Raw genomic sequence first — 9500 nt, 5'->3', positions numbered from 1 at the left:
TGGCAAAAAGAGGTCCCAGGTCAGCAGCTTCATCTCACTCAGTGGTAGGGCTGCCTGCTTTATATAATCTGAACGGCAATGCACAATGAAGAACAAGTAACTAATTAGTCTTGTCCAGAGGCATGATTTGGCTGATTCCATAAGGCACTTAAAATAAGCATCATCCAGCTGCCCAAAGTGACCCAACCCCCTTTTATGAGCCCTGCCCCCCACCCCCTTGTCTGCACCCCCCTCCATGTGTTGTGCTGGTTGCCAAGTGTATTCCTTTAAGGGTTTCTTTTACACCCCATCTTTATGCCCGATTTTATCTTATTTCGTCGAGCAGAACCACCTCCGAGGAGCAGCATGGGGGGCCTCTGGGACTCAGGAGAGGGTGTCCCGGCCCACAGAGCAGCTGGCCGTCATGATGGAGTCCTCGTACAGGGAGCCGAACCGCTGACGGGCCAGCCTGGGGCAGAAGATGCGGCAAAGCTCGCCTGAGATGCTGCTGCTAAAAGCAGCATAGACCCAGGGGTTGGTGCAGCTGTTGAGGCTGGCCAGGAGCATCAAGAGGGTAAAGGCGGTGCCTGGAGGGGGAAAGGGGAGAAAAGCCGTTAGTCTAGCCACAAGCGATGCCACGGCTTGCCAGAGTTCAGCCCCAGATCGCGTTAAGGAATGAGAAGTGCAAAAGTACCCCTGAGCAGAAGTGGAGTGCGTTTCCGCTGCAACTGAGCCATCACAGTCTGTCTGTAGATGTTTGGGGAGGAAGGGGCTGAGCTTCCAAAGGAGAAAATGGCGTATCCTGGGGGACCTGAACCCTGGCTACTTTCTGTTTGGAAAGCAGGCCCCACTGGTTGCTCAGAATGTACAGAAAGCTCAGCAGGCCCTTCTGATGTTATGCACTGGTTTGCCTCAGCATCTACACTCCATGTCACAAGCGCTTAAATTCCGTGCTAAATGATGCCAGCCAGCACAATGAACACCAACGGACTTCTGTGGCAGGAACCTGTTCCACTTCTGGGCTTATTCTGAGCCTGGGAAGAGACTTGCAAGGAGGTTTGGTCCCAGTTTGATGTGGTAATAAGACCAGATCCTTCAGCAAGCAAGAGACCCCGGCAGGTAAGTAGACAGACCACAGAGGAGAACCAGGCAGAAGGCCTGAGCTCCCGATTCCGAAACCACAACTTTCTGAGTCCCAGCAGGGCCAGCCTAGTGACAGAAACAGCCACACGGGCTCCTCTGCTAGTCCTCATAGTTGTGGAGCCCCTTGGTCTAGTTGTGAAGGGGAACAATGGGCAGGTGTGTAAAATGAAGAGAAGACAATATTTTCCAGGCTAGGACTTGACTGATCATTGCTCAGCTAATAATAATAATAATAGTAATGATGATGATGTGTTGTGTGTGTAATTTGAATAACAACAACTGTGCTTATATACTGCTCTTCTAGACAGATTAGTGCCCCACCCAGTTAGTGGTGTTATTATTGTCCCCGCAATACAGCTGGGGAGCTGGGCTGAGAGGCGTGGCCACCTACTGAGCTCATGGCAGGAGTGGGATTCGAACCAGTAGAGTGCTGATTCGCAGCTGAGCCACTTAACCGCTGTGCCACAGACACAACTGCACATGCACGTGTGTACCTGTGCATGGCTCTGAGAAGTAGAAACTTTATATATTGAGATTCTGATCCAAGAATGACCCGTGGCTGTCGAGGGACTCACTTTTAACAGGAGCCCGAGGATCCCAAACAGACCACAGCTGGACGAGGAAAAAGGGGGCCCAGCATATCACGTAGGTCAGCACAATGACGAGTGTCATCCTCAGAGTCTTGGTGACAGCACCAGAAATGAGGGAGGCCCCTTGGCGGCTGCCCCGTCCCCCGAGGGCTCCCTCTGGCCCCAGGCGCAGACTGCGATGGACTTCATGGAAGATCATGCCCTGGCAGGCAGCAATGAAACAGGTAGGGAGGACAAAGACCATCAGAGTCACCCAAGTGACATAGGCCTGGGGTCCCCACGGCTGAATGAACTGAGCCCAGCATTCATGGGCACCGCTAGGCAGTCTACGTTTGGAGAAGATGAAGAGCTGGGGGAGGCTGAGGAGGAAAGAAGCGGTCCAGGCCACCACCACTGGCCGGTACCAGCAGGCAGGGCCCTTCCGGAAAGCCAGCATGGGCCGGCATATGGCGCGGTAGCGATCGTAAGTCATGGCCACAATGACGTAGGAGGAGGCAAACATGCCCACCACCTGCAAATAAGTGACGGCACGGCACAAAACATCCGGGCCCTGGAAGCGATCGGTGATGTCCCATATAAGCTGCGGCAGCACCTGGAAAAGAGCCACGGTCAGGTCTGCCAGGCAGAGGTGGTGGATGAAGCGGTGCATGGGCAAAGCCCGGTGGCTGTGGCGGAGGAGGGCGCCCAGCACCAGCCCGTTGCTCAGCGTGGCCAGCAGGAAGATCGAGGCCAGAATGGCGATTTCCCCTTGAGCAAGAGTGTCGTCGCGGTCGTCAGACACAGAGAAGGAAGTGTTAGGGGTGGCCTCTGGCTGCAAGGAGGAGGTGTTGAACATCTGTTTCTATTGAGAGAGACAGAGGGGCAACAGAAGACAGCATCACCACAGGTGGCTACGCAAATCAGTACTTCAATAGATAATAATTATTGTTGCTGTTGCGTGTTTTTCTCACTGAGTTTCAAGGCAGATTACGTGGTATGAAACAATGCAATCAAATAGCATGATAACATGAGAAGATATCTAAAAATCATGTAACAGAACTAGGATTACAAAAATTAGAATGCTAGGGAGAGATCTAATAACTAGATTTCATAATGGTTTCCTGTACACCTTAGGAACTTTAAGACTAACCAACTTTATTGTAGCATAAGCTTTCGAGAACCACAGCTCTCTTCATCTGGCAATGCATCTGACAAAGACAGCTGTGGTTCTGGAAAGCTTATGCTACAATAAAGTTGGTTAGTCTTAAAGGTGCTACTGGATTCTTTACTATTTTACAACTACAGACTAACATGGCTAACTCCTCTGGATCTATGACCTTAGGAACTGTCAGTCTTGCTTGTAGTGGGAGCAATACGACAGACAGACTCAGTCCAGGAAGATTTGGATTCAAATCTACTTTCAGGCGTGAAGTTCAGTGACTGATATAGGGAAGTTGCTTTTCTCGATTTGATCTTCCTCTCAAGTTAAGATGGGATAAATAAATAGCACATGAACGATGTAGGATGAGAAGATGGTAGGTCTATACATCCTGGACTGAGGAAAACATTCAAGTGGTAATCTAAAGATAATAATCAGAATTTTAAAAAATGTAACTTGCTAGCTGGTGTGCTAGACAGGAATGCAGCAAATGTCTGGTGGAAAATCAAGCCCCTAAAATAAGCAGAAAATGTTTTTTTATAGCAAAAGAGTCACCCATTTACTCATTCTTGTGTTTGCAGATAAAATTTTATAATGTGCCATGGACACATTGGCATCGCATAAATAAAACAGATGAACATGCAGCTACATATCCTGGAAGTGGAGCATTTTTCCATCTTGGGTCAACTGTAGCTTGCGTTTTTGTTGAACTATATTGATCCTGAGGCCACAGATAATGGACACCAAGCATATTAAGTCCTCTGAATTTCAATGGAAGAGTTAAACACCCACCCAAATTCTGCTGCTGGAATGAATAGGATTCAAAAAGTCCACCCCCCCCTTTGTTTGCGGCCACAGTCTTCTGGAAGGCTTGTTTAGAAGTCCTTGGTGACAGCCCCTGGCCCTGTCTACTAGCCCTGCCTTTGGGATTCTGTGCTTGCAACTGAATTCTCAGAAGTGTGGGGGCTAAATTGGGATCAGGACTATGGTGCTCAGGGAGAGCAGTATTAATCTCCCACCCTGGAACAGCCCTGGGCAGTGGCCATGGGGCAAATTTACAGAGAGCTTATCAGTATACCCCAGCACTTCTGGGAATTTAGTTCCAAGCATGGAATTCCCAGCACATGTCTGGTAGGCAGGACCTGTAGTGAACACGAGTATACTGTACTGTGTAGTTAGACCCAGAGATGGTGCTCAGCTACAGTTAATATCAACAACACGGAAAAACTTCCTAAGAATTACAAAGCTAAGGGGAGCACACAAGCTCAAGGAAGTCACCAATACTCAAAATTCAAACAATATAATTCATCAGTGTATTTATATACATATATCATAAAGTCCCAAACCTACACAACCAATGAAACCCAAATGGTTGGCTGATGAAAAATACCAAAGTGGGAACCAACGTCCAATATAACCTCCCACATATGCGGGGTAAGTACACAATGGCTGGTGTCCACAATTTATTGATGATAGCAGCAGCGACTCAGTTCGCCGAAAATTGCAGCAACCTCGTTCACTGAAGTCAATGGCAACGGCAACGAGCTACACCGGTCTCTTTTTCTTTCACTCGTTTCAAATATAATTTCTTCTTCAGGCCATTAATTATCAATATCTTATTTCCATAGGTTTGACCTCCAACTCACAAAGGACATTGTATCACTGTCCTTTGTGAGTTGGAGGTCAAACCTATGGCTGTGGAAGTTCTCCTGCGCTCTGTGTGGGGCCGATTCTTTGAGACTCAGCCCATTTGGGGCCAAAATCAGCCTCAAACAAAATGCAGAAGTACTCCTATGGCCAGCACAACAGTGGCACTTCCAGAAGTGATGTTGTCGCGCCCACTGGGAGCGCGCATGCTGCGCGTGTTCCCAGGATGCCTGCCAGTGGCGAGCAATCTCTGGGCAGCCCAAAACCTCCCCCCAGTCACTTGGCGGGCAAGCAGGTAAACTGACAGGCACCTGGGAGCCCTATCACCAGACTACAGAGATCAGTTCTCCTGGAGAAAATGGCTGCTTTGGAGGGTGGCTTCCCTGGCATTATACCCCTCTGAGGTCCTTCTCCTCCACAAACCTTCCCATCCCATGGCTCTGGCCCACACTTCCAGGGATTCCCCAAGCCACAGTTGGCTACCCTGTCCTCACCAATTTCTGTATATTCCTTACTCAATGCCTGCTTTTTTTGTTTTTTGCCAGTCTGTCTGGGAGCATTCGCAAGAAAATTTAAATAATCCTGAACAGCATATTGGACTTTTTATGGATTCAGCACTTTGGTGCACGACTTCTGAATGGTCATTGCTGGCACATTGCCTTCATTGAATGAATTTACATTTATGCACCTTAGTCGGGCTGTTGCAATATTGAATGTAGAGTTTACAGGATTATTTAAACCCATTACTGTATTTATGCACCAGCACTTTTGTACATCCTTGGGTGTCTTCTTGTGTGTAGCTTGTCACTTGTAGCTTGGCTCCGGGTTGCCAGGTCCCTTGATTCCCCTGGCGGGAGATTGGAAGCCTGGCACCTACCTCGCTGCGGTTCGGCATTGTTGCTTCATGCGCGCATGTGCGCTCTCGGCTTCTTCTGGGAAGTGACATCATTATTCGGGTCAAAAGGCAACCTGGAAGCGCTCCTGCACTCGATCAGCCCATTGCCAGGCATGATCCAGCTGAAAACGGGGCCACTGCAGGGTGCGTTTTGGCCCGAATCAGGCCACTGTGGGCACAGGAGCATGCTGCACCACCTGGGGGTGTGCTGCACTGCCTAGGGGGTGCCCCAGGGAATGCGTCCTCCCACTAGCCAAGTAAGTGGGCGTGGAGGAGGGGAAGAGTGGGAGCAGGGGATCCCCCACCCCGGGTGGGGGTATGGCAGCCCTAGTGGCAGCTTATCTTCAGAGTGGAATCTGGTAACAGAAAGAAGAGAGAAAGAGTGTGGAAAAACTGGGAGTTTTAGCTGAGATTGCCAGAAAATTGGATCCAATTGTGGTTGTGAGGAGAATATCAATCAGTTAATTGATTAATTTATCTTCTACTTTTCTCCCCAAAGCGGCTTTCATCATTTTCTCTTCCTCAATTTGATCCCCAAAATGACAACCCCAAGAGGTAGGTTAGGCTGAGAGATAATGAATGGCCCAAGGTAGAGATGCCAGATTCTTTTACCCTCCCAGTGTGTGGGGGGGGGGAGCACTCATGCGTGTGCACTCCTGAACTGGTTTGGGCCCAAAGGGGCCTGATTTGGCCTGTTTGGGGCCCAAATCAGCTTGCTGTGAAATGTGGGAGTGCTCTTGGGGGCGGTGTGATGATGATGTCACTTCCAGGAAGTGACATCATCACACAGGCCCGGGAGTGTGCCCTGAAGGCCCGTATCTCCACCCTTCCTCCTTGCCGGCCAGTTGAGTGGTGGGAGGGGGCAGAGGGTGGGAGCAGGGAATCACCTGGGATCCATAGTCCAAGGTCACCCAAGCAAGCCTCTGCTGTAGAATGAAGATTTGTCTCCCAGATCCTAGTTGGACACCCTAACCACAACATCAGTCAGACGTGGGATCACAGGTATTGCTGCCTGGTTGTAGGAGTCTTTCCGTATGCTCTGCTTGTTAAGGGGCATGCGGATTACAAAGACCACGTATGTCTCCAGCTGCTCCTCGCCATAAGGAAACAGACGCTGCCAAGAGACTCCCTTTGGGCTCCACATTTTTATGATGGTGCCGAACCTTGCTTGCTGGAATGGCTTCCCTAGAGTCTGATGGCACACCTCATCAGAGGATGGAGTATGAAGCCGACTTGTGTTCAGTCAGACCATTAGTCCCCCAAGCCCAACACTGTCTGCTCTGGCTGGCAACAGCTATTTTCCCAGCACGGCAACTGAGCTGGGGTTCGGTGGGTTCAATTGAGCTGGGGTCGGTGGGAAGCAGGCTGCAGCTTCACATGTCAAGTAGAGTGTCTGAAGGGGGCCCCTATTCGATGACAAAGTACAGAGTTTAAAATGACCTACCTGCTCTACTGCCAGCTCTCCAAACAAGAGATGCTGTGGAATAAACATGGGGCATTCATTATTATTGTTTATTTATAGTCCGCCTTTCTGAGATCCAAAGCGGATTACATACTGCAAGTGAATATGATATAATCAATAGTTAGGACACCCACAGCAAAAATACAATATGATTAACAATTGGGACATTCAATGAAAACAAATACAATATGGTAGCTACAAATCTGAAAATAAGCATAAAGCCAAACAGACCTTTCTGAATTAAAGCATAAGTAATTAACAGGGGGTTGGACTAAATGATCCTAGAGGTCCCTTCCAACACTATGATTCTATGATTCTATGACATCTTTAGCAACTGCCCAGGAGGCGCATATCTACCTAGTCTACAGATCCTGTCCCTTAGCAACGTATATCATTGAGCTATTTCTTATGACACATTCATGTGCTCTGCCAGTGGTCTTTAGTCACAAAAATCTGTAAAGCACTTTCACCCTTTATATTTTGGCTTTCATGCAACATCTAATTCCAGAAATACTAATGTTTGCAAAGCTTTCCCACTCAGTTTATGCTGGCAGAATAAAGACCTCCAGTTCCAAAGATGTACAGTATCAGAACAGATAAGGACTGCGCTCATTCTTTTAAATGGAGCTTGCTGACCAGTGGGGGCTGCCCCTAGTGGGGCAGATACATCCCTTTCCCATTCCATTGCTCTGACAGGCAACCCAAATCCATGAAAGGTGAGGCTGCTGAATCGAGAAGATGGGAAGTCAGGACTTAGAGAACCTGCCCTAGGCTTTGGGATCATGCGTGGTGATTGGGGCAGGGTCCCCTGTGACTACAGTCTTCTAGGTAGGTTACCTGCTCAGACAGTTACCTTGTCATCCATAATCAGAGCATCAGTTGAGAAACAGCTTCAGTGGCATAAGCTCGCTCGCTCCAACCCCCAGTTTTGTTCGCAGAAGCCACCAGGGAGCCAGACAGACACAGCAGGTCAAAGACATGAAGACTCCATCCCTTGAAAGCCCAGAGGGTGTCTTGAGAGTGGAGATGCAGCCGTGCTTTTCCCCCAGTGAGAATCGCACAGCAAGTTGATGCAGAGCCTTGGGAAGTTTGGAGGAGGGAGGGCGCCTAGTGGAGGGGGGGGTCCAATTGGACTTCCCTTTCCCCTCCCCCTGGGCAAGATGTCTGATGCATCTTGGCCTCTGGCCAAAGACACTGGCTTTGTAGGAAATGGATACGCAGTAGGTTGAATGAAAGAGTGCTTGGGAATTGGGAGGGCAGGCAAAGACGCTCTGAAAGCTGCCTCCTCCCCCCTCCCCCCCCATTTGTGGAGCCAACACAGACCAGAACAACATCCCCGGTTCTGTTGCTGGCAGCTCCCAAACCAACAGTGCTTGCATTTTTGCTCATGAATATCCAACCTCGGGTCCCTGAACGATTCTGTTTCCCCACTCCATGCTCTAACCAGCAGGGTCCACGTCCTTCTCAACCCCAGAGCAAGCCTGCAGAGTCTGTAGACCACTAAGCTCATTGTCTTACACGCTGCACAACAGGCAGAAATTCAACATACGAAGCCTCAGCATCTTCTGGTATAGGAGAAACTATTCTTACTGAATTTCCAGCTGCCTTGACATTGGCACAGGACCCATGCCAGGGGGGGAAAGGTGGCAAGTCAGTTCCAGCTTGGATGGAGACCAGAAGCCCTGGACTGTGACTCCGCCCCCTATTCTGGAGGAATTCACTTCCTTTTTCATTGTGGCCTGTCGTTGTTTCACATCACTTAGCACCTTATCAAGAGAGATTTTATCCACACTACTCACCTGGAAAACTCACCTGCACTCACCTGGGAGAGGAGAAATTCTCTCTCAAGTGGCAGATGGGGGGCACTGTTAAGGGTGGTAGGATGCAGGGGGGGGGCGTCAAATGCATCTCGGCCAAGATCTTCTGGAATGAGCCCCCACTGGAATGAGCTTGAGCGCCATAAGAGCATGGAAGAATCAGGCCACAGGAATGTGAGCTGGTTCCAGTCTTGCCTTTGCCAGAAACTCATGAGGTTCCCTTAGGCAAAGCTGTTATTGTACAACTGCTGCAACCCTCCCTCCATGCTGAATACAGGGATATCTGTATGCAGAAGAACTGCATGGGGAAGTGAAGTGCTGGAGAGCAGAGGGGGCAGAATGGACCACAGTCAACTAGATTTGCAAGTGGGAGCTCACTTCTTATCACGGTTGCTCTAAATCACTGCAGGTAGACCTCTAGCTCTGCAAGGAACCAGCTGTGTTTGAACCTTTCTTCCTGCTTTGCTTTGAATTTGCAGAGGGTTTTCTGCACATTACATTCCCTGGCTGCAACCTGAAGCGGGCTGTATGGGATTTTGTTTCCGGTCTGCTGTTTGCTCCCCAAATTCTGCCATCTCATTTTGCTGCATGCACAGGCCAGGGATCAAACACGCGAAGAGCTTTAAAAACTCTGAAAGAGCTAACTGACTTCCTTAACAGAAGCAAACTGATCTCCATATCAGAAGCTACTGTTTGCATCTACTCCGCCCTCCCCTCTCCACCTATATATCTGACCAGTTTCTTTTTGCCCTCCATGCATCTGACGAAGAGAACTGTGATTCTCAAAAGCTTATGCTACAATAAAGCTGGTTAGTCTTAAAGGTGCTAC

The 9500-nt window shown here is 49.2% G+C and overlaps 1 protein-coding gene across 1 annotated transcript; it reads right to left on the bottom strand.

Moving 5' to 3' along the window:
- Positions 1–271: 271 nt before the first annotated feature.
- Positions 272–7719, bottom strand: AVPR2 (arginine vasopressin receptor 2). The gene is made up of 3 exons (XM_055003704.1): positions 7708–7719; positions 1698–2547; positions 272–566 (listed from the first exon to the last, which is right to left on the bottom strand). Exons 1-3 carry the CDS (start codon positions 7717–7719, stop codon positions 364–366), a joined length of 1065 nt encoding a protein of 354 aa, XP_054859679.1. The 3' UTR covers positions 272–363.
- Positions 7720–9500: the final 1781 nt, after the last annotated feature.

Source organism: Eublepharis macularius, chromosome 19, assembly GCF_028583425.1.
Source record: "Eublepharis macularius isolate TG4126 chromosome 19, MPM_Emac_v1.0, whole genome shotgun sequence".
NCBI lineage: Eukaryota > Metazoa > Chordata > Lepidosauria > Squamata > Eublepharidae > Eublepharis > Eublepharis macularius.
Note: the sequence above shows the minus strand (reverse complement) of the source record. Positions and strands in the feature narration are given on the sequence as shown.

What these genes read in the sequence shown, in the direction of transcription:
- AVPR2 (XM_055003704.1), bottom strand. An exon ending in TCCTCGGGCTCCTGTTAAAA is followed by an intron (nt 567 to 1,697) that starts GTGAGTCCCTCG and finishes TTCCCCCTCCAG; the next exon opens with GCACCGCCTTTACCCTCTTG.